General features: G+C 39.9%; 1 protein-coding gene across 2 annotated transcripts in view; it reads left to right on the forward strand.

Moving 5' to 3' along the window:
• The first annotated feature begins 7,117 nt into the window (after window positions 1–7,117).
• The window catches only part of DIAPH2 (diaphanous related formin 2), a 223,844-nt gene continuing 204,974 nt past the window's right edge, over window positions 7,118–25,987 (forward strand). For both annotated transcript variants that reach the window (XM_086619411.1, XM_086619412.1), the window contains exons 1-2: window positions 7,118–7,237; window positions 25,690–25,722. In XM_086619411.1, the coding sequence (XP_086475537.1) occupies window positions 7,118–7,237; window positions 25,690–25,722 (153 nt within the window). The remainder of the gene's footprint in view (window positions 7,238–25,689; window positions 25,723–25,987) is intronic.

Genomic DNA, 25,987 nt, shown 5'->3' on the forward strand with positions numbered 1-25,987 from the left:
ATTCTTGTAAGTTAAACACAAATACTAAGTGAACCAAAACTTACATAGGGAGTGCACCAAAACATTCCTTCTCAGGGTAATTGTTCCTCAAAGTTGCAATACCAGCTTTTCAAGATATTTAACTAAGTAAATCCTTTAAACACTATGAAGAAATTATATAATAAAATAGCATTACTTTACCTACTAAATAACTGCATCATATACTAGCTTACCTCCCTTTAAAGAAGCTGTTTAAACAATCTAACTCATGTAAAAGGACACACTTCTAAAACATGTCCCACCATTCTCCCCAAAAATGGTCTTTAGTGGAGTTGGCACAGCTATGAAAAAAATCTTGTTGCTGCCTTGGTCATGGTGATCCATCCACACAGTGTATATAACACAAAAAAATTAGATGTTTTTTTGCTCAGAGGGTGGTGAGGCCCTGGAACAGGTTGCCCAGAGAAGCTGTGGCTGCCCCATCCCTGGAAGTGTTCAAGGCCAGGGTGGATGAGGCTTTGAGCAACCTGGTGTAGTGGAGAGTTTCCCTGCCCATGGCAGGGGGGTTGGAACCAGATGATCTTTGAGGTCCGTTCCAACCCAAACCAGTCTGTGACTCTATGATTCTACATGCCACACTCAAGGACAAGAACAGTTAAAAAACCCCAAACCAACAGTCTCTTTCTGGTAAGGGTAACTATTATTAATAGCTGGACAGGAAATTACCATGGGTGAAAATTCCACAGGTTTTTACCTAATTCTTACATTGAACAACTTGAACAAAGATTTCTTAACATGATTTTTAGCTTTAATCAGCCCTATTTTTGTCCATCAGCCTGGAAGCTCTTCATTAGCATCTACTAATGCCTTAAACATATGCACATGTCCATCAAAATGAACTTCTTTAACTGATTCCAACCAGAAACCTACTTGTTGGAGTATGGGCTATGGTGAGATACGTTTAAAAGTATTCCACTGACAATTATTAATTCCCTGTACCATAGAATTATCATTTACTGAGCTCTCATATCACTTGCAGAAATTATTTGCCCATGATACAGCTTTCTTTGTAGACAAAATAAACAAAGCACAAAAGTTGCCATGTAGAGCAGCCTACCCATTAAATAACCAGTTGTGTTCTGTCCTGTTGTGTGGCCAGCCTCAGCTAATGGTGATGTGTGTGTGAGGGCTTTGCTAGAGAATGGCTGCACTGGGGTGCTCAGCTTTCATGACAAGCTGCGAAGATGCAAAGAAAGATACACAGAAAAATCTCTAGAGTTGAATACGGTCAAGGGAACCCATGCAGTAAATAAAAGGAGTTTACACTGAACTGTTTGTTCAGTGATGTTTGAGAGGTAAATCACGCTGTGAGATAGGAGCATCAGAAGGCATTTTCTAAACTACTTGGGGAACACAACGCAGCCTGCTGAGCTCTGTAATTCGGCTATTGGTCTGCAGGGAGGTGTGCACACAGACCAGAGAGTCCCAGCAGCCTCGGAAGGGAAATAAATGCTACATTCTGAAGATACATCTGTTCCTCTCTGCTGCCTTCTGCACAACTGCAGGCCATGGCAGAACACGCTCTCCGAATCACATTGTCAAATGCAGATATCACACAGGTGCTCAATGTATAAAATACTAGTGATGACAGAAAATGTGTAAAAATTTAGCAGCTTTGCTAAGACCTTGAATACTCTATTTAAATCAACAATAACTTTGGGGGTTTGAGTCTAAATCAAAAAGATGTACTATATTGTTAAAAATGATAAGGCAGCACATATGAATAATATTAAATGTATGTTTGAAAATGGAGACACAGCATTTAGTGGCAATATTACATATTTTCTCTATATATAGATCATCTCCAGTTCTTTCAGGTTGGAAAGAAAACTCAGTATTATAATTTGAGTATGGCTCAAATTAAAAAAAACCTGTCTTTTATTCACATAAGAGTATTTGTGTCCCAGCCCATAAAATGTTGTGAAAAATGTGAAGTATTAACCCAGGAAGTTCTGTACAATACTATCAGGATTATTCTATTAAAAAAAAAAAAAAAAATAGGCAGTAGGCATTTTGCTTGCCAGCAATATTGAGAAATTACCAGAAGATGCAAAGTTTAGATAACAATTGCACTAATAACCACATCTTGTACCAGGTAAGACTAGAGATTTTTATTTCAAAAGCAAAGTGGAAAAATGAGAATCAATAATTAACTATTTACTATGTATATTGGCTACGTCATATATCAGCTGTTTGTTTTCTTTGTTCTTCCTGTTGGACAAGCCCAAAATCAAGAAGAAAGATTTCTTCCTACTTTTTTTTTTTTTTACACCATCCCCTGAAGTAATCCTGTACCATTTTTTCAGACACGTGTTGGTCCTAGAAAACATGAATGGGGCATGAATGCTGTTTTCTTACTGTTCTGTTAAAACCTGAAAATACAAAATAATTTGGCGAAGATAAACCTAGTAGTGATCTACAATTACAGACTAAGTGGTCAAAATACAGAAAATGTTGAAAGCAGCATTCTCCTACATCAGTTGATTGTTTCAAAAGGGAAAAATGCTTGTTAACAAAAAAGTAACACATTGGAAAATAGAAACCTAAAAGGTGTACTGACATTTTGATTCCGAAGCATTAGGGGAGCCTGGCCTGGAGTAAATCATCAAAGATTTGTTCGGATTAAAATCAATATTTAGTTTATTTCTGGGTTTCAGTTTATTTCTGGGTTTATATGTCACTTTAATGAAGAAAGTGCCTTGACAGAAGTAGACTCTGTACTTTTAATGAATCATTTAATAATCAGACACCTCATCTAGCCCCGGTGCTTTAGGTTTTTAATAAATTAGAGCTAGACATAGTGACTAAAGTTGAACTATACGTCTGCTGTGACTACAGATAATTACCTGGCTAACATAGCAACATGAAAACTTCCTTTAAACAATAAGTGGGAAGCTGGCAGCTTCCTCTTCCTATAAATAAGTACAGGCAAAATGTGTAAGTTGATTTAAAATTGAAATGTGTTTAGCCAAATTGATGCACTGTTCTGCAGCCACCTCACAGCTGGTTAAAACTAAAATCTAGCTGTAGTTGTAGAAAATTGAACTTGCTGAAGATGTAAACCTTATCCATTTATAGAAATGTTCATAATGAGCTGTGCTTCTAATTAGCATTTGTGATACTGTTCGTGATTGTAACATGAACTGTCACTTGGTTTTAATGGTTAATATAGGATGTTTCAATGTAACTTCAAATCACCAACATAAAATTGGTATAAATATGATAGTAACTTCTTGTGACTAAATTCACAGAAATGCTACAGAATGTAGAATTATTGCCTGTAACAGGCCAGAAAATTGTTTTAGATTAAAGCTTTAGCAAACAAGTATTTCTTGGAATTATCTTATCAGTGAGTGGATTTTCTCTGGATTTAGGTTTGCAAAAAAAATCCTATTTATTAAGCAGTCGAAGAGAGTAGTTTTTACCCAGGGAGGTTATTTTGTCAAGGGGGAGCATCCGTTCATATGCAAATAACGCTCTTCATTGATTTTCATTGCTTAGTAGTTTACATTCCTAACCCTATTTTCCTACCTTTTAAGATAACCTCTATACCCTGTGACTTCCTGTTTATTATTTACCACATTCTCACGCACTGTAAACAATCTTTGACTTCCTCCTGAAGATAAATTCTGGCATTTTTCAAATTCCTAAATGTAAATAGATCCCAACTAAAACTACAAAAAGAAGGAAGGGGCAGGAGAGTGAAAACTGACTGCGGCGATGATACCCATCAGGAGGACAGACAGACAATTTGGAGCAAGCTTACAACTCACCAGGAACAGTGGAAGTATTGTGGTATGTTTTCTGTGTTTTCTGTGGTAATGTTTTCTGTTGTGTAATGATAGAGAATTTTTGGATGAGAAGATGGGGAATGTACTACTGGGTGTAATGTGGTATGTTTTCTGTTGTGTAATGATAGAGAATTTTTGGATGAGAAGATGGGGAATGCACTACTGGGTGGCTTAGCAGCACGTGTCCTGTTTGTGGTCAAGTTAAATACTGTGTATCTTCTCTCGTGGTAGGATCCAGAACAATTCCTTTTTTTCTTCCCCACCTCCCTGCCCAGTGCAGTGAGGACAAAGATTTCAACCTCGTTAGCTTAATTCTTCACTGCTAGAAGCCTGGAGAATAAAATTCCTCAAAGACTGAAATCCGAATACCTGGTTTGGTGCCCAGTTAGCTGTTTTAGAACTGCTGTTATTAAGCAGAAGCCTGTGCCTTCTCTGGCAAATGAAAATTCTATCACTGAATTTTAAAAATCTCATAAATCCAGAAGCCTTTTCTTTTTCAGATATACTTGGAGCGTCTGTCTTCTGGAACCTTGCACAATTTACAGCGATCTATTCAAAAGCAGCTCTCCAGGAAATCCTGTAGCAATGTTTTGTACAGCCTCAGACAACAATTTTAGGTCACAGCTGAGCACTCTGTGGAGATTTGCACAACATTTGTAAGTCAGAGTTAAAAAAAAGGTGACAATAACTGTGCTAACCAAGCAACCATTTGTCCCAGAAGAGCAGGGAAATGGCAGGAGGGAAAGAGGAACTAAGAGTACTTGCGGGGTAGCTCTTTCATCATGTGCTGTAGCTCTAGCCTGATGGTTGCACATCTTCATCACTCAGACAAGGGTACAGTTACTATTGCATACCAGCATTAACAATAGTAAATGTTTTGTGTTTTCTTTTCAGTGTAATTTGCATAGCCCCTAAACCTGACTCCAGTGCTTTTTTCCTGCTTTGCTTAAGATCATTAATGTGATCTGAGTTTTACTCCATCAAAACCTAAACGTACTGAATGTACATTTGCTCAGTTTTCTTGGATTCTGCCACGTGCACTTGTTTTCAGTCATACATAAAGGATTTTTGTAATGTTCTGCCTGCTGCTTTTGAATCTTACAGGTCAGTCCAACGTAAAAGTTTTACTAAAGAAAGCTTGGCTAAAGAAGTACGAGTTGTATGGTGGCAAACTGAAAATTTTGGGGAAAAAAGCTCTTGAGCACTTAAAGAGTTATGCTGAACAAAGAGTGCTACAGAGTTTAGATTAAAAACTCTTAAATTTGTGCAGAGATGTCAAGCGGTTGGAAATTATTTTCTCCGACTCTGGAATGACTGACCTTTCTGCTTCAGTTATGGGTGCTGCTTAATACAGACAAAGAACAGGATACAGACAGCACAGAAAAACAAAATGGCCATTAGGGCTAAGTCAAGAGAAGAAAAAAACAGACTTGAGCATTTCTTTTTAACTGAAACTAACAAATTGTTTGTTGACAAACTATTGCTGTAGAATGATGCACTGTAAACTATGAATTGACATAGTTGGAAATAACATTACATTGCCTGTCACTGCAAACAAGTGATTAAATTGATGATTACTTGATTAATTTCGTAATTCCAAAGTTATGTGTGGTTAAGACAGCATAAACAATGCCCAAATACTGCTAAAATCAGCAAAATTAAATAAAATGAAAATTTGTACTAAAAAGAAGAGGTGCATCCCAAAGGAAGTTTAGGGTGGAGCTGCTTGATGGAGCTGGCCTGTTTTATAGCCTACTAACTTCTGCTGCACAGATTCTACTCCGATTTTAAGAGTCCTCCAAGTTTTAGAGCTGTCATTTTATTTGAATTCTGGTATTGTCACATTTTATCAACAGGTTTTCACTGTTGTGTTTTTTTTTTTTTTAATATTATTGTTTCATCCAGTACTCTGGTAAGTCTCAGTGAGTCAAAAGAAACGCAAACAGCTCATTGAATCTCAGGGATGCTTTAACTATGTGTGTATTAGAGAGAGATGGGGAAAATTCACTGTGTTGTTCTCGGTTGCCTTTTGGAAAAGAACGAGCCCACTGTGGAGGCAGTGCTGAGTTGGGACCCTCTTCTAGGGGGCAATCGAGTAATACGTTTGTATCTAAACTTGGTCTCCAACGATTTGTGGATTGCATTTTTCCCACCTAAACAACAGATGATTGTTTTCATGACTGTTTTCTCAGTGTATCGGATACAGATTTATCTATACCAAGACAAAATCTGTATTTTGCTCTTTTTAAAATAACAATTATACTTATATGAAGACATCTGTCAACATGAGCCCTCTAATAATCAGGCACGTGATTCTAGTTTCCACTATCCACACTGATACTTACCTGCTGAGAGATCTTCAGTGAATACAGTGAGGCTCAGCCCAAGGGATTCTCTAATCCTCAGAAACGGTTCAAGCAATTTCTTTCATTGCTGTGAACCATGAGCATGTGTAGATGACTCATATTGGGGAGTAGCGTTCTCAAATTTGAGAGAAAAAAAAAATTGTTTCGTGGTAACAATAGCTCAATTTTAGTTAAAACACCAATTACCCCATTGTGTCTTGCGTGTTTCCAAAATAAAACACAGGGAAACGTATGTAGGCCAGAGCCACCTCATTGGGAAATGCTCCACGTGAAGCATCTGGGCACCCCGCACGTGCGGCCCGGCAGCTGCTGAGGGAAGCAGAGCAGATGGAGACAAGGCTTCTCTCGAAAACACGTCCTGCCACGGCCATGGCGAGCCATCCCACCTCCTCGACAGCCCGGGCCACCACAGCGGGCTCCGGCCGCCTCAGCTCTCGGGCCCCCACAGACCAGCCGCCTCTGGAAGGGGACAGCCAGGCACCAGCGTCGCCCCTTCCTCCTGCTCACAACCTGCAGAGCAGGGAACCCTCGGGAGAAATCCACCTACATGCCGGCTCGCGTCACTTCTCTTTCAAGCCCCACCTCTCGAACGGGCGTTTCAGCGGAAAACCCCCGAGCGCCGCCATTTCCTGCGCAAGCTCCGCGGCCGCCCTGGGGGCGGGGGGGACCTCCGCCTCAGCGTTCCCGGCGGCGCACGCGCAGCGCGCCCGCGCATGCGCAATAGCGCTGGCGCGCATGCGCGGAGGCGGCCGGTGTCTCAGGGCGGTGGATTGGGAGGAGGCGGTGGGGCAGCGGGATCGGGAACTGCTCCGGCCGCGGCCGAGGGGGGACGGGGAGGCGGCGGCGGTGCGTGCCGGCCCTATGGGGCGCTGAGGATACAGCCCCGGGGAGACAGGGCGTTCTTGCCGAGCCGGCGGGAGGATGGAGGGTCAGGCGGCGCCGGGCGCTGGCGGTGGCGAGGAGCCGCTGAGCTCCGGCAGGATGAGCTCCAAGCGGAGCGGGCGCGCCGCGGAGGAGGAGAACCGGAACAAGCCCAAGCTGGTGAGCGAGCCCTGGGGCTGGGAGCGGGGCACGGGGCGGCCTCAGGCGGGGGAGGAGCGGGCTCGGGTGCCGTCTCGCTTCCTGAGTAGCGAGTGTGGGGCGGGGGGAGGGGGCGTGTGGCCGGGCCCGGGGGGCGCCGGGCTTTCGGGAATTAAAATGTCTTTTTACAAATCCCTTGAGCTCCCGTGGCGGTTTTGGGGTGGAAAAGGGCGATGACAGCTGGAGGGGGCGTGCGGCGCGCGGAGGGCCTTGGCGGCGGGGGCGGCCGCTGGCAGCAGCCGGGGTGCGCGGTGAGGGGCGCGGTGCGGGGTGCTGTGTCCCTTGGGCCGCCCCGGGAGAGCGGCGCTGTCCCGTACGGGGACGGGCAGTGTGGTGTGACCTGTTCCCTTCGGCTCTGAGTGAGATCGCGGCGTGTTTCCCTGTCTGCGTTGAGCATCCACGATATCGGCGGTGATGATGCAAGCGATCCGCTTCCCGAGTGGACTTCTGAATTAAACGTGAAAATAATTTAAAAATTTGGAAGTCGTCTGGTCTTCTTGGAAAGGTCTGACGAGCTTTTAAGTACACAACCCCTCTTTAGGATTGCAGAAGCTGTTAAATACGCTTCTTGTTTTGGGTTTAAAAGAAGATATTTCTACTTACAAGCCTGATAACTTGAAACATGAGCACATTCCAAAGCCAACAGCACTGGTTATATCTCACTTTATAAATGCAGTAGCAGCAAACCCAGTTAATATGACACTGTTTACTTTCTTGTGTTACGCTTTTTTGTTTTAACTTTGAATCAACTCGTTTGAGCTCGCTTCCCTGATGGATTTTCAAGAGCAGTAGTGTAGCAGACTCTTAAAACCTACCTGACTCATTATTGAATACAATACTGGCTGCAAACTTCATTTAATCTGTGCAAGGTTCTTCACAGGTAATGAACTAAGTCAATACATAAGTGCTCCCACCTTGTGTCCCTTTCATCGAGCATAGTGCAGCAGAGCCTTGGACTGATCGGCCTGAGAACTACAGTTTGTTTTTTTTTTTTTTGTCACTGTTAAATTCGTGATGTTTGAGGCATTAAAAAAGTTACTGAAGGTGACAGTTATTTAAAAGGATGACAGAATGCTAGAACAGTGATGTGTCCTTGTATTGAAAGTGACCATGCATATCTTAGCAACAGGTAACCAAGTATGATGTCTTATTTTCTCCTGTGTTGTTAGTGTAAACAAACTCATACTTCCTTACACAAGATAAATATAAACAAACTTCTTTGTATAAATAAGATATTTGTTTATACTACCTTTACTATTTCCTAGCTAAAGTAACTAGGAAGGCTGCTTGAAGTTGCCTGCAGAGAAGTGATTTAAAAATCACAAAGGAAAGTGCTTCTATTGGAAGCTGTGGACAGAAATTTGAATTTTACTCTAGCAGAGGAGAATACTTTGTTCTGAAAGAAATACATAATTTAAAAAATCAAAGTGAAATGAGCTCAAAATTGGATTGAACAGAACAACTATTTCCATTTCATGTCTTTTTAAGTTGTTCTAGAATCACTAGAGTAGGCTTTTATTGTTACATGTAGTGGAAAAAGTAAATTGTGTTAATATTTGACTTTGTATGCGGTCATATGCTTTTGTTTCTTGAGGAGACAATTATAGTCCAGCAGCAACATGGATCAGAGTTGCTTGAACCAGATACCTTCTGAAAGATAGTTTTGCCCTGCGATCAAGTGACTAGCCTCTGATGATGTAATTGAGTGAAAGGGTTGAATGGGGAAGTAGTTTTTTTTCCAATCTGGACGTGATATGCACAAATGTTATATAAAACTGGTATGAAGAGGGATTTACCTCTGAGGAAGAAGAGGGGTGGGATTCAGGTGTGTTTTAAGTTGAGGTGGTGGGGGAGGACAGCTGGATTTATCAATTACTGCCATGGGTTTGTGAGGGAAGAACAAGACTAATGAGGGAAAGGCCTCATCCATTATATAGGAGAATAATCTTACTTAATTTTGCTGGCTTTAATTTTGAGTGAGGAAATGATTCTGGTGAGACTAGCAGTATCTTTAGGTACTCAGAAAGCAACCTCCCTTGTGCCTTATCCCTGCTCTCTTCGCTGGGCAAATAAGATGAAGGTATATTTGGGACTTCTGTAAGAGAAGCCACACTACTTGTGAGAGTGTTAAGTTGTCACTGAGTTCACATACAGATTCTCAGAGTTGGGTGTGGAGATTTTCTTGGTTCAGCTTCACAGCTTATAATTCGTCAAGTTTCAGTAGAGTTGTAGGGATGAATCAACCTGTGCTCTCTGTTTGTTGCGTGTAATTCAAGGAACGCCACCGTGTGCTGAGAGGAGTGTGTCCCTTTTTCAGAACTTATTTCACACATCAAGTGGAGTGCTGAACAAGGGCTTGGTGGGAGAGGGTGTGCGACTACATGTAACAGAAGATTTATTTTTAGTTCCTGGCATAGCAGCTGAAATTAGGCAAGTCATTGGGAAGAAGTCTAGGGGAATGATTTTTATATGAGAGACTAAAAATGGCTCTAGATGACAGGGAGCTGAGAAAGCTGAAGTTGTTGCTTTGAGGGAAGGGAGACTCTAGAAGAAGAAGAAAGTGGAAGGTTTTTGTTTCTCCATCTGAAACTAAAACGTGGGCAATGGTGCTTGGCCTGCAGAAGCATAGTGGTTTGGTGTGTGTTGGTTTTTTGGTGGTGTGTGTTTGTGTGTGTATTTTTTTTTTAAGTAGTGAAGCCTGATCAATGGTATTTATTCCTCATTGACAGGAAGTAAGGCTAGGCTATCAAGAGAGGATCTACTCTAGAAAAGAAAATGGTGGTTTAAAGTATTTTTCTGTAAGATATTTGATGCATCTGTATGCATCACATAATTGAAGATGGGCTATAGTAGAACTACTGATTCCATGTTTTCCTACTTGGGGTCATTTTGAGGGTCATTCAGATTTCATATCATTTGTTGAATGTGACAGAACTGCACAATGAGAGTTTAGTTCCAGATTTTATAGTAGTAAATGGAAGTATTTTTCTAAAATTTGTTGTCTGTCTTAGGAGCATCTTGACACATCACAGCTGCTGAAAGAGCTCTGATTTTTGTCTTTTTTTTCCCCCCACCCTGGCATAAGGACTGGAGGTGGGAATGACTGCTAGGTGGTTTTGTTTTTATTTTTGTTTGCTTTGAAATGTGCAGAAAAACATTCAATTGTTTTGGCAAACAATCATCTCATCTCTTGCCAGCCGTGAGAATAGACTGGCATGAGATGGCAATGAGCAGTTACATTCTTAACTTGGTTTGGCAATGTGCTTGTTTAAAACTGCTTGTTTTACTAGGGGAAACAGGCTGAATTAAGATTGTTAGGGAGATTGCTGGGATTCCTGTGTTAGGTAATCTTTAACTTGGATGTTGTTTGCCCTCCATAACACTTCAGTATCACATGGGAAGTGTATATTTCTGTTGGGTACCCTGGAAACCAGGAAGTGCTTGGAAATGTCAGGTGTGATTTGACATAGCTATCATAGCTTAGCTGAACCCAGGTCTTATCAAGTCAGTCATCTTTTCAGCTGAGAAGTTGAAGGCAGCCTTTTTACAGAAGTTCATGGCAGAAGAATGGGAGACAGGTCATAAAAAGGAACAGGAGAGGTCACTGGACAGGAGACTGATTATATCGGGGGAAAAAAATCATTTGAAGGATGATTAAGCGTTGGTTGGCCAGAGACACTGGAACCCTGTCCTTGGAAGTTTTCAAGACCTGGAAACCTGAACAAAGCCTTTAGCAGCCTGGTTTGATTCTGATGTTGACCTTGCTTTTAAGCAGGAGTTTGAACTAAACTGAGAAAGGAATGAGATGGTTTCAAATGTCTGTGATTCTATGAATCAGTACTTGAAAAGAAGTGTTACAACAGGATTTGTGCTGCTTCCTGACTGTTAGAACACTGGCTAACTTGAAGTTAGTATGGCCCATGTTTTTGTGTTTAGTGTTTTTTTTTTTTTTTAAATGCAAGTTAATAATATATTGTGTTGGTTTAGTTTTAGCATAAATAGCAATATTTCTGTGCATGTAGTGGCTAGTGCCACACTAAAAGCATGTTCTGTTAGCCCCAGGTTCACTTCAGGTTTCTGTGGTGATTGTTCAGTGACAGATACTCAGCTACAAACTAAATCCCTGAAAGGGGCTGTGTTCCAAGTGTGATGCTGCCTTTAAAAGGAGATGGGAGAAAAATCTTGCATGACGTGAAAAACAAATTGTTAGGGGTAAGAGAGCTTATTTAATTGGAGAGCAACTAGATTTAGTGATTCATCCAAAAAAAGAGCAATTCATACTTTGTTTTAAAAGCAGAAATTGTTTCTGCTTTGTACTGAAGTCTTTTAAACCCCCTGAGCTTTGAGATGAATCAAAAGCTATGAACTCAACATTCCGACTAACGTGCCGCAAACTAGCATCAAACAGGGGAATAAAAGCTTTTATCAAGTAGCTTAAAAACAGGAACAAACTGTGTGTGCTTGGGAGGATGGGTTTCCCAGTATGTTGCTCCACCCATATCAGTGCTGGATTTAAGGAGTGCCTTGAATTACGTGTCAGGAGTATCAGTCACCATCAGGCTGTGTGCTACAAGACCTACATGGTGGCACCACCTTTGACTCCTAAGGCTGTTGGATGTCATTCTCCTGTGGAGAGATCATGTGCTCCTTATACACGACTTGTTGGATGTTTCTATACTGCATATGTGAACTGTGAGTCAGGTTTAGCAGAGATTTTGGCAAATGAGTAAAATATATTACGTTTGAGATCATAGTGTCTCTGAGTAAAATCAGTGCACGCCTGCCGAGGGTTCTTCCTTCAAGGAAGAGGAAGAAGAGAACTGAAATGCTTGTATTTTAGAAAACTCTTGGCATTGTTAAATCGAAGTCAAGATATTCCAGCAAGTGAGTTTAGTTCGGGCACAACTGTTACTGAAGAGTGAAGTTAATGTCTTGGGAAAACTTGATTCTGTGGCTGGAAAGCGTACTGATTAGGCACTAATAGGGCAGAGCAGGGCGTGCTTGGTGCTGAGGTTTAGGGGAATGCTTCAGCTTTTAATGTGAATTGATATTGACACTGTTTAAACGAGATGATGGAGACAGTGATAAGCTTATCTGCTTGTGGTAATTAAACTTCCTGCACTACTGCTTGTAAGACAAAACTGTGGAGCTCTTCTGTACAATACAGGAAGCTTTGCAAATGAGCAGATTGCATCTAGGCAGTGTGAAAGACATTGACAGTGACAACTGACAGTGTGCACATCAGATAGAAGTGATGTTTTCTGAGATTTTAGGCAGTGTGGTGATGAATATCCACATCATTGAGGATAAACTTTTGTTTCTGTAGTACAAATAGCCTGTAATGCATGCTAACGATACTGTGCTTGCTGATGACCCAGTAGAAGGAAAAGATAGGCTTAAAAAGTTGCAGGATGACTTCATCTTTTCCACATCAATTGCAATTCTTTAGAGGTAAGCAATAATAGCTAATAGCTTTCCTCTAATTCTTTTCATTCCTGTCCAAATTTAGAGGTGAAGTAGAACAAGAGATTGCAGTTGCTGCTGAAGCAACTGACAGTTTCAGTTGGTTATTCATCAGTTGACTTGTTCAGCCTTAAAACCACAAGAAGTTAGGAAATTCTTAAAATGAATGTTTTTACGCAGTTCCTTACAACTGGTATATCATAGCCACTCTTTCAATTCAGTATTGCTTTTTTTAATCATTCAGTAACTTTATTTTGGAGGAGATATTTTTTTTGTTGTTATAAAGGGCTATGGTGGTAGAGCAGATACTTTTTAGAGATGATTAACAGCTGGAAGATTTTCTTTGGTATTTCTGCAGCAATTTATAAAGCTGCAGGTAGACAAAGCTAGCTTGTATGTTATTTTTGTATCAAACTGATCTTTTACTTAAGGTCTTGTGAATCAAGCGGTATTGGTAGAGTGAGCACCTCTAGGCTTCTGCTTTCAAGTGTAACTTCGTGATAGGTAGATAGGCTGAACCTTGCTTGATGAAAGTAGTACTAACACACTCTGCAAAGTGAATATATTCTGCTTGTTAACTACTTATTAATTGTATAGGAGAAAGAGATGACAAAGCATGAGAGTTTTTTGAGGCAGCAGTGTGGGCTTAAAGTCTCCACACCCACTCTGGTGCTCTGCTGACTTAAGTTTTTGTGTGACAGTGGGACAAACAAGATGATGAAACTGAACCAGTCAAACCCTCTCCTTAAGTATTTTTTCACAGCACACTAGATTTCCTCCTTTTCTATTGGTTTGTCTGAAGTTTATTCGTTAGTACTGTTAAATTATGATTGTGTCTGCTTTTCAGCCACCTTCATATGATAGCTGTTGAGTTGGACACGGGGTGAGAGCAGCACGTTGTATGCACGTGGCCGGGTCTGACCAGGATCTGCCATGGCAGTTAAATTATTTCGTAACCTACATCGTGATCTAAACCATGAAGTCATCCGATTTACAGAAATTGAGAATTACCTTGGAATCTCGATTTCGGAACAGGCCCGCACATGGGAAATGTTTTCTGATTTGATACAGCTACTGAAGGTATTTGATCCATCTGGGTGTGGTAATGTTTGGTCTTAAGGTGTGCTACATACTGTAATATCACCACACCTTCTCTGTTATATGATGTTCTTAAGAGTTTCTAATAGATATGGCTCTTCTGTTATATAAAACAAAAGTGTTCCTAAGAGTTTCTAATAGATATGGCTCTTCCTGTGTAAAAAGGAAACTGTATTTTTTTATTCATTTCAGACTGTTTAGGGGGAGTGGGAGAAGAGGAAGTTCAAGGTGGTGCATATGACAGGTGGCTTTCTTGTAAGGTTTCCTTCTTGGTCCTTTTAGTGATCCTCAGAGTAAATCATTGGAGACAAGATGTTATTGGAGAAAGTTTTAGATATACTGAATGTATGATGCATATTTGCTGCTTTTAAGTGTTCCTTGCATAGTGTTATCAGATATGGTGGGCATCAAAGATGGAAAATGTTTTTATTACTAAAAAATATTTTCTATTTCTACTTTAGAACATTTAAGTGTATTTAAACTTCTTTTGAAAGTGTAGAATATAAGTCACCAGCTGATTAAAAAAGTCTGATTGGAAAGAATCTTGTTTTCTATTCCTTGTAGACTTTTGTGGGTGTATATATTTTTTGCCAAACGTACTCTTACTGCTTTCCTAATTGTTGTGGAAATAGCAAGTTTTCTCTTTATTAAAAAAAAACCCAAAATAACACGTTTAGTTTACCCTTTTATGTGAGAATAAATACAGGAGACTTTGCTTGAGGAATGTGAAACTTTGAGCAGTGCTACCTAGTAGTTTAGGGCTAAATAAAAAGTTAAGTTTAAGGCAGTCAGCTAATAGTGCTGTATAATCCTGATATTTAGAGCTCCAGGACTGTAGATGTACAGCCTAATTTTAGGTTACGTAGGCCAAGAGAATTGCAGTGAAGGTACTGCTGGACGCTCGACGGTGCACAGGCTCATTCTCTCCTCTTTGTTTGTTCAAGGGTTAGCTGGTCAAATGTTAATGACTTTTTGTCCTGTATGGGATCACGTTAGGGAAACCACATCATAATGCATATTTAGGCATGAAGATGAGAGGAAATAATCACAGACTTTAAATGTTCTTGACAGTACCTTTTTGCCCCAACCAGTTAGTTATGTGTTTACAAGTGGCTCTGTATAAATTTGTGTTGGTGTCTCAGGGATAATTGAGCAAGACAAAATAAGTACTTTGGTCAGGAAAAATGTTAATTCTGCAGTCTGTTATTCTTTCTTTTTATGGTAAGAGCTAATGATGGTTGTTAGAATATGACCTTTAAAGATGCCTGCGTGTTTTTTTTTTTTTAATTTGTTTTTGTTTTAAATGAGTGTAGCTTTGTGAGGAACAAATACTAAGCCAATGTGAAATACGTTGGATTCTAGACTCCTAACATCAGTACAAGGAGTTAGTTCTTGTACAGTGTAGAGTTTCCTGCTTTCTCGTTGCATTTTGGTTCTTTGTATTTTCCTACTCTGAATTATTTTTATACCTATAAAATGAAGTAGCTTATAAAATACTGTGGCTTTGTAGTGGAACTGTGCTTGATGTTTGCATTTGTAATTGTGTGAGTGCATGAGTAGATGAGAACTTCACAGTTACTAATAGTTGAGAGGATTATATTCAGAGTTCTGGTTGCATTAGAAAAGGTATTTACATAAAAAAGAAAAAAGATGACAGCGTATCAGACTAAGCATGTACACTGATGCCATATACATTTTATTTTTTTTGCCAGCCACATTTAGAGAATACAGTAAAACCAAAAGGTTTAAATACAAAATGTGAAGCTCAAAGGGTAAACCCATGTCAGTTGGCCAAGTTCAAAAGTTAGTACAGAACTCTGATTAGCTGAGAGAGTTTAGTCTGAGTCTGTCCTTCTTTGTGAGCCATGCAGTGGCATTTCTATCTAATTTTGTATACACTGAGGTAAAATTTATGTACAATAAGAACTGTTTTCCTAATCATCGCAAGCCTTTGTTTGTAGTTGCCTTAGCCGCTCACAGATTCGGATTGAACTAATGAATATGACAGATTAGTAGGAGGTAGTTTATAACCAGACTTGAGACAGAAGTTGGAACTAAAGCTTCAACTCTGGAGCACCTAGTAACCAATTTTATCCCGACTTTGGTGTCAGTACAGTCTTTTATTTCTGGTACAACTGCTAGTCTTAACTACCATAAAACCAAATTCTTTTTTCCCCTTCCCCTTCCCCTTCCCCTGTGAGGCAGCAAGAGCTGTTGCTCCCAGGCAATCCACTTCACTAGAACTACTTTCGTTCCTCCTTTCCACTCCTGTATGGCAAGTGGGTCTCCCACTGCTTTATTCTCATTGACATAAAAAAATGAGGTGAGGAAACTCCTTTGGGTTCAGCACTCAGTTTCTTGGCTGAGCTAGAAATACAGCAGGCAATGTCTGCTGCTGTCTCTCTAAACAATACAGTCCACCGTTCTCTATTGTACAGTCTTCCAGCAGTGCAGTTGCATTTTCATTCTCCAGTTTATTTACAGCTCAGTGGAGGTGTTCCCAAACTAGAAATGTAAAGAGTACAGCTGTAGGCTTTGGTAAAATTTCAACCTGTAAACTAGAAAAATAATTTTCATTTTCATGTTTTACAAATATGCCTTCACGTTTGAACTTCAGACAAAGCTTGGGTGGATAAGACAGACTTCCTAAGTCCATTAAGGTTAGTTTACAGTACTGAGTGATTAAGACTAGTTCCCAAATGACTGGTAAGATAAGCAGTAGTTCCATCAGTTAATGTATTATATTTAAAAAACTTGTTTTGTGAATTTAAGGGAAGGCCTTTATAAAATTTGTGTGGGTGTTCATGAGTATCCTAAGCACATACCACACTTCAATATTATGATAAACCATCCTTTTTGGTTACTTTTTCCTTTAGCAGAAGATAACAGATTATCTGCAACCTGTTACAAGCATTTGTAATCCTCCTGAATTCCTGTTACTTATTAAAAGGGAATATCACCTGTACTGAAGTCAAACGATGCTGATGGCTTCCTCATTGTTGTGTACAATACAGTTCCTCTCTATTCGTGTGCTGCTTCACTTCTGACTTCCCTGAAGGACAAATAATCTTTTCTGAAAGCTGTTATAAACAGGGAAGAATAGGAAAAGGAACAGAAAGCCCATGTGTGTATCACAGCAGCTATGAATTGTTTAGCCCAATATACTTTGACTATTGAGTTACATTATGGTCCATGCTAGCTGAAATTACTCGATCTAGAATTTCTGTTCTTCAAGGAGAAGCCAAAGTTTCTTGCTATGGCAGAAACAGTTCTCATTTTCCCAAGTTTTAGTATCACATCATTTATTATTAGGGGAGAAAAAAAGTAACTTTACCATCAACTCTTTAAATGAAGGAATCAAATGCAGCTCTGACCTTGTTCTTGTTCTTTGCTAGGAAGTCTGTGTATTGGAAGACAGGCAATGTTATTCCAAGAAGTTGTTGACATGATCCCCGTGACCATATGTTCCAAGACTGCTGGGTACAGACAAAATGAGTAATGTTCACAAGTAATTTCTGCGGCTTTGGCTGGGTGCATCCCTTCCACTGCCAGTTCCTTTGTGGGCCATGTTTCGGTTGGCTGGATTTTGTGGGTTTTGTCTTACTATTTGAAAAACAACCCAAATAAAGCAATTACATGTCCTCACTTCCTCAAAGTCTACCAAAAGTAAAATAATCCGTTTTCAAGGAGCCGCCCAGTATCCAAGGAAGCTCTTCACAGTATAGACTTTCTGTCAACGGTAGCAGCTTGCTTTGGGTCTTCTGCTTTATTTTTAAGTGTATCAATTCTCTCCCAGCAGATACATTGTACTGATTTTATCCTCTCCTCAAATGGTTGCAGAGGAAAATCCAAATGGACTGTGATACTTATTCCAATGTTTACTGTACCCACAAAAGCAAGAGGTGTTCTATGGAACCAACAGCATGCTCAGTTAAAAATCTTCCCCAAACTGTCTCTGCATGTAACAGGAAGAAAAGTAGATAGAAATTGAGCCTGTCCCTTGTATTAGGTATTAGGCTATACTTGCAAGAACTGTGAAATAGGGTTCCTGCAAGTAAACAGGAATGAAAAAAAAATAAATTGTGCAAAAGTACTGAAGAGTTTTCTCAAATCAGTTTCTCAAAGCATTTTCTACTTTATTTTTCATAATGATTTCAAAAGAACTCTCTCACTGTCAAGTTAACTGGTCATTGCTCATCTTGAATGAAAACCCTAGGTTTCAGCAAAAGATTACTGCCAGGTTCAAAGCATTTAATTGTAGCTAAAAGGGCTGCATGTCTATGAAAGGCTAAAAACACACTAAGACCTGCTTCAATAAGAGAGAAGATGAACCTTGTCGCAGTAAATAAGTTGTCTCTCTTTAGGAAGTGAGATATGAAAGGAGGAGGCCCATTCTAAGTACTCTTAATTGACCAAACTCAGTGGCTTTACAATAGCTTTCACTCAGTCTGAGCAGCTCCACGGTGTGTCTGAATGAAACACGGAGCCACTTGCACTCAGGAGAGCGCAGAACAAGGAAGGAAGAGGAACAGCAATTTGATGCACATCAAGTATTGCTATCTAGCAACACTGGCTTCGTTCTGCAGCTGTGTTTAAAGCAAAGAGCTCGAATCCACAGCTTATATCTAAGTGCAAAATTGAGATAGAGTCTGTGCTTACTGTGTCAAGAGCTGTTTTCCTATAGTTTTTCCAGTTTAACTGTTCCAGCATGTTTCAAAAGCACTTCACGATAATATTATACCAAAAATGCAAAAGCCGACTCTCCTAAAAACTCAAAGCTCAGAAGTCAAGTAACTGCATTTTTGAAAAACAAGCAGTAGAGATACGGGGCTGAACGTGGTACCGACAGGCACACTTGGCAGAGAAGCAACGGGCATGCGACCAGCACAGTAACATGTAAACCATCCTTTTGCTGTGCTGGGAGCTGTGCTGTGTTTGTTTGTAACTGAGTCTTGGAATTGATCTAATGACAGTTCAAGTGACTAGTTTAGCAAGTGATCCCAGTCTGTTTTCCTAGGAAAAAAACACTTTCTAATTTTCTTCCATACCAACTGCTTGCTGTGGATGCAGTACAGAATATGCTGATACTGTCAAGCAATCCTGCCCAACACCAGTATAGTAGCAACCACTTGGATGCATGGCTTCTTGTCTGACAAAGTGTATCCGGCACTTTTACGGGCACCAAATATGTGTACAGAAAACTACATGAGTGCATCAAAGGATTTTTGAAATTATGCCAATGCACTTCTAGTCTACTAGAATTTTACTGAAGGAAACTTAGGAAGTGCAGCTTTTCAAACAAGCTTTCTTATCAAGCAAAGCAGGAGATGTAATTGGCACTTAACTGTATGAATCCTACTTTTTCAAAATACAGCGTTCTTCAAGAAAGAATGTTAAAGTATCAAGTATCCATTACCAAGGTTATTGGATTTCAAAGTTAAATTACCTAAACCCGAAATAAATGGAATGCTAGTTTGCAGATGACCCAAAAATTAAACTGTACATGGCAGCAGTGCATGTGCTTAGCCCGAAAATTACAGTACACGAAGGATTAGGATTTCTGTACTGATTTCCCTATTTATGTCAATTGGTGCAGTCTCACTTGCTGTCTTGATGTTGTCAAATATGACTTCTTCATTTCTCTGCAAATACTGACCTGCTCTACTGCAATTGAGACACTGCATGTAAGGTGTGAGGTCTTCCTGAAAACACTTGTAGTTCTTATCCAGAAACTTGGTATCAGTTTCTGTTGCTACACTTCTTTTATGGCAATTTGCCAGATTGCCCAGACTCCTGAAGCGGAGGATTGTTAGTTATGCCTCTTGGGGTCTTAAGGACATGTAGCCATGGAGTTTTGTATCTGCTTACCTGTGTGGGTCATGGTTGGTGTGGTTTTGTTTGGTTGGTTGGTTTTCGTTGTTGGTTTTTTTTCCTAAGATGTGTCCCATAAAACCTTTTGATGATTAATGATTATATAATGTCACACATGTTTCTAAATCGTTAAAGCCAGTAGTTAAAACTGAATAAAAATGGAAGCTTCAAACTAAAATAAAAGGCTTTAAGTCTTTGTTATAAGGGCAAGGTTGCCATGTCTCTTAACCTTTGTAAAGATGTTGATTAGCTTAATATCTCCTAGAACATTAAACCTGCATATTGAGGCTAATAAGCTAGTGTGCACTTCATAAAAGCAGTAGTGCAGTTCTTGTTCGTTGTGAAATTTATGAATGGAATTATGACTTGGCTCTTCCAGAAGTCTAGTTTGTAAAAGTTTTAACTAGTGAACTGCTGCTTGATAGTTTTAAGTGAGGAATTTAAAAGCTGTAAAGCATCCTGAAGAGAGACAGTGTTCACCTGTACTGAAAAGCATGCTGTACTGTTACATCTTCCCAAGATGCTCGAAGGGAATGTCTCGCATGATCACTAGATGTCAAAATAAGAACAGATCCTGGCTGTATAAAGAACTCGCCAGTCATGTGGCGTAACTGCTGTAAACTCCAATGCTCCCGTGCTGCTGTAATGCTGATAACTTACCTGATATGGTTGGTGCAGAGACTTCATGGGAAATGTTCAGAGTCCTAGCAGTAGCTCTGGAAAATACGAAAATTTACTTTATTTGCCTCTGCCCTGGCTAACATGCAAACTGCCTCTTCTAATAGGCTTTCTGGAATTGTTTCTGCAGTAGTCTAAGCTGCTCTGACTGCCCCCTGTCCTGGTGCCACCCTTGCCCTTCGTCTCACAACCAGCAGTTTCGTTGGCTTAGGCTGACATGGAACTGCAGCTTTTGGAATAAGCTTTTAATTTTGCTCTGATTTTTAAAGCTTACTTATCAATAGACATCAATAAATTGTTGTCTGAAACAAACTTTTTCAAAACAGTAGTGGCAATTTGAGCTACAAAGAAAATAAAAAGATGTTAGGTGAATTGTCTTCCTCAACTACTTTATCTTCAGTTACAAAACTGTTGAAATTAAGGCTAGCTAAGTTAGTTTACAGTTATTTTTTTTTTTTCAACTCCTGAATCAATCTGCTTTTTGGTAAAGGCTTCCTTGAAGTTATCTGGGAAAATGCAGTTTTTGGAACAGTCCATTTGCTTTTGGAGCATGATAGTGTTCTGCCAAATCAGAGAAAAATGAGGAAGCTGTCTTGGTTTCTCTCAACCTCCATTTTCAGTCAGATCAGACTGCTCCATAGGGTCTCTCTATTCCTCTGGCACAGAGGCACGGTGTGCAGGTGCCCCTTTCCTTCATCCCTTGAGGATCAGTGCCATTTGTGAGGGTTTGTCCAACATGATGGATGTGTCTCTGGCCCGTTTTCCCCTCCTCCCTGTTTGGGAGCTGTGCTGAGACACCCAATCTTTCAGCACTGTGACTAAAGAATTAGTGCCCTCTGCTGTTAGTGATTACCAGTTTGGGTGACCTTCTGGCTTTATTTAGCATGAGGAATTGTCTAACTTCTTTTCCTCGTGTTGCTCGTTTCTGGATGGTCAGTCTCCTGGGGAAGAATGGGAATAACTTTCCAGCTTCATTTTAACAGCGTGGCGTAAGATGTTCACAGGCTCCTTGGTCTCCCTTTGTAGAGCCTCAGGGAATGTTTGCCTTCATGCTCAGGTTATAGATCAGCCTTGGTGTAATAATTTAAGCAACACATATTTAAGGACTTTGTGAACAGCTGTGAAGCAAACAGGAGTTTTCCATTGGTGTCATCTAGACGAAATGCAAATGTGCAACAACAGTAACAAAACTGTTAGTTTTGCTAGTTTCAACTGTCTTTGTTCCACCTGATGGATTACAAAAATAATGTAGAGCTTTTTTACAAAGCACGGTGAATGCTTCTTGAAGTGCCAAAAAAATTACTATAAAGCAAACGTTTTTGTGAATTATATTTTTACTAATTTTATTGCTAGGAATACTTTGTCATGGATAAAGATCTTGAAAGTCTTAAATGAGTGTGTGATTCTAGTTTCTGCATATCAACTAATGTGACTTGAGTACTTTTCACAATTTCCTAGGTACTTTTTTACATTTAATTACAAAATTGAATATATTAACAGGTAGTTTATTTGTCTAATGAGAACGTTACTCATTCTCTGTATTGAAGAACAGAGGTTGCAGGAGTGAGTTGTTTTAGTGACTTGAAGACCTAGACTCAAATTGCACACAATGTTTTGTACTTCAGATATTAACCAGTTTTGGGTTTTGTTCCTTTAAACTCCTTTGGTTCAGGTACTCGTATGGGAAGTTATTCCCTTCCTGGTTGTATGCCCATTTATCTGCAGCCATTTAAAAAACACTTATCCTTGAAGTGAGTTTTGCAAAGTCTTTTGCAGGTGTTGTAGTCCGGGTAAATTTTAGAAAACAGTCGTATCATCTTAGTTTAAACACAAGAAACTTAGCAGAAGGTCATGTTTCTGTTTGTTACTCTTGGAAAGTTAGGGTTGCTAGCAGTCGGAGCTGTTACCGACGTTGTAGCCAGTGTGCAGAAGCGGGTATTGCAGCATGCCACCATTTGCCTGATTTGTTCTGTGCAGTGGAGTGAAAATTGCAGTTAGATTTAGAAGTTATCCAGATGATTGTTGTTTCATTATACGTATGGTAAACTGTGAATTGGTTTTGATTTTATTTTTGTGGTGAAAGTGAGAGTTTTGAGTGTAACGTTGAAGAACGTGGCAAAGTAATACTTAAATATAATGGAAAGTTCAATTAACTCATGTAAGCTCACCTTAATTTACAACTCATGGCCAGCTCAAGTGATCTGGAAGGTTTTATTAATACATAAGTTAGAAGAAGATTCAAAAAAAGTAGACTTGCTGCGAGTTTTGCGTTAAAAGTTAATGCAATAATCTCGAGTCGTTTAGTTCTTTGAATGTTGGCATTGTTACTGCAGTAGCCTGAACTGAGCTTGGATGAAGAAATAGTGATTTTTATACCAATAAATGTAGTGAACTATGGTGAAAATCTATCTACTGTTTTTTATATGCAAGATTTCAATGACTCTGAATTTAACACGGGTGAGATGGACCTTTTAGGATAAAACAATGATGTGGTGCAGTTACATTAGTATTTGCTGTGATTTTTGTGTGCCTTACTGTCATGATCTGTCAGTATTTATGCAAGTAGTAGGATACTTACAGGGAACTAAAATTGAGAGGAGTAAATAGAAAGTGATACTTTTAGCTATTGATGGACTGGAAAGACTATGTTTGAAAGAGAGAAACTGCCACTTAAATCTTCTAAGTGAAGGACTAAGTCAATCAGTAGGAAATAGTTCTTTGGTATAGCAGTTGATGAAGTTCCATGGTTTGTGTTGATATTAAAAGCTAGGAGAGAGAGATAATATGCTGCTGTCTTAAATGGTATGTGTGTTTGTAGATATAAATATTAATTCGCTGTCCCTTATCTGCAAATGTTTTCCCATAGAGATTTTTGCAAAACCTTTGCCTTTGGGCTGCTTCTAAAATTTGGGAGTTAGTGTCTCCATGAAGCTAGGAAAGGGTTTATTTTGTCTTGGGATGCTCTGGCTGTCTTATAGATAGGTTAAAGACTAATGCTAGAGGTCTGACTGCAAACACTGCAATATCTTAAACTTCCTCCCGGGAGGTAAACTACTTGTGGTTTATGTTCTTGAATGTAACTGGAAGCGTGACTTCTTTGTTAGCATAAGAGACTGTCAAAATTGTGTCTCAATGAGGACCTGCAGGTACATAACTACCTTGCCTCTGCCTCCAGCTACTTGCAGTTTCTCTTCTACCTGCTAAATGTGTTGCTTATCTTGAGTAGCTGCTGGCAGCAGTATGGCTTATGCACCATAAGGAGATCTGGGAAGTGAGCTTGAGATGTCTGAAAAAATGCCGTGTGCTGTCTTGCTTTAGTATTATGTATTTTGCCCAGAGGAGTTTAAGTGACAAATGCAATATAAATGTAGAGATGGAGTTGATTATCCTGTTCCAGGTTCTGAGAGAGATTGACAGTACTTAAATGAGAAGGGGAAAAAAAAAATATTTCTAGTACAAGTGACTGCTAAAACGGATACAGAGTTTTACAACTTCTTGCTTACCTAGCTGTCTCTGGGTTGAAGTCGTAGTCAGGCCTTACTTCATTTGGCCTTCTTGCTCAATAATCTGCATTTAAAATAAAAAGTCTGTTTACTAGAGCAAGGACATCTTAGTTTTGATTTCAAGATTAGAGTATTACTTCCTCTTTTAACTCCGTACTAAGTCCAGGTAATGAAAATACATGAGAGATGCAGCTGTAAGGAAGAGGTTTGAGGTAGAGCAGTTAGGAAGGTGAATGGTTGGTGTCAACATCTGGAGTAGTAAGAGAAAAATATTTTTATCACAGCTGTCTGCACTGGGTCAGGCTGGGATGGAGACAGTTTTCTTAATAGCTGCCCATCCCATATGGTGCTATGTTCTAGATTTGTGAATAAACCAGTGTTGGTTTAACACCAGTGTTAAACCAGTGCTTACCCAGTGTCAAGGCTTACTGTTTCTTAGTGTGCCCTCCCCAGGAGCATGATGGGGTGGGCCGGAGGCTGGGAGGATCAGCCAGGAGAGCTGATCCAAACTGACCAAAGAAAGACTCCATACCAGAAAACATCATGCTCCGTGATAAAACTAGGAGTGGCGGCATGGGGAGGTGGAGTGTTTTTGCAAAGCAGCAGTTGGTTAGAGGCTGAGTAGGTCTTGATCTGCTGGTGGCGAGTGATGACTTTTACATCCTCTGGTTCGTTACCCATTTTCTCCTTCACTTGTTAAACTTCCTTTATCTCAACCAATGAGTTTTTCTTGTTTTTGCACTTCTGATCCCCCTGTCAGAAAATGAGCAAGTGCCAGCCAGGGTTGATCCACCACATTGTCCTGCATATCTCTGAATGCTCATCTAAAGCATGGACTTGTTGCCCCTCCTTCCACTAGTGACAACTGTAGCCAAGAGAAGGTAGAAGGAGCATGTTGCATTGATATCTTCCACCAAGCTGTGTGGTGTATGCTGAACAGCTAGAGGTTCATTTCCAGTAATGCTGAACTCCCCCATTGTGTTAACAATACATGGTGCTGTGGGATTTTGAATAGAAGCACCTTCATCATTTCGGCCCATGAGGACATCACCAAGGAATCTGAAACCTTGCTGTTGGAGAGAATAGGGTCACTGTTTCCTATCTGATGACTTGTGGGGCTGTGGGGATCAAATAAGATGCTTCTTCATATACAGCAGTTCTTTTTTTCTTGAATTTCCACCTCACCCTACCCCCCCAAAAAAAAAGTTTTAAGGAGAAGATATAGTAGTGACTGGGACTCACACTACTACTAGGAGTAGTGACTCCCTGGGGAGGAAGAGATAGTAGTGACTGGTCTGTGCATCATCAGTACACTGGCTTTAATCAGTTCATCTATCAATTCACATTACTCGGTGTTAAGGAGAAGTTGCAGAAGGCTCCAGAAGCTAGGGCACAGGAAGTACTCAACTCTCTGAGTCTCAACGACTCTGTCAAGACTGAGAGTGCCATGTAGCTATCTGCTGACTTGGTTTGAGGTTCAGTAGTCCATGTCTGTTTTGGGAAGCTTTCTAGGAGAACTTGCTGCATTTTTCTGAAATAATGGGGTGCTAGAGCTGTAAGTTTCAGGTACATGAGTTGCACAGACAAAAGCCAAGGTGAAACGTGATGCAAGCCTACTTTTCCATGTAAAACACAGCAGAGTCCATGCTCATTCAGCTGCAGTTTTGTTAAAACACTTATTGAAATGTCAAGTGCGTTTTAATGTTAGAAAACATGAAATAAAGACAACTTTATTCTGAAACAGTAGGTAACATTGCCTTTTTTTCTTGATTTGTGTGTGTTGTTTTTTTTTTTTAATAGAATATTCAAATAAAAACTTTGGCAGATGATGTGGTAAGGTCTTTGTAACATCTTACTTTGCAATGGTAACTCCACGCTGCATGCTATTTTACTTTTAAAATGTTGTGGACAATGTAACATGTTCTTATAAGGATATTAAGTATTAGATTTCAGAAAATTCATGTTTCTGAATTTTCTGAATGAAAAATTGGATTGCTATTCCTTAAGATCTTAATCTGTAACTAAAGTTGAAGGAGAGTAATTAATGGTATCTATTTGGAGAAGCTTCTTTAACCACATCCTAAATACTTAAGTAATA

Source organism: Tauraco erythrolophus, chromosome 13 (genome assembly GCF_009769465.1).
Source record: "Tauraco erythrolophus isolate bTauEry1 chromosome 13, bTauEry1.pri, whole genome shotgun sequence".
Lineage (NCBI taxonomy): Eukaryota > Metazoa > Chordata > Aves > Musophagiformes > Musophagidae > Tauraco > Tauraco erythrolophus.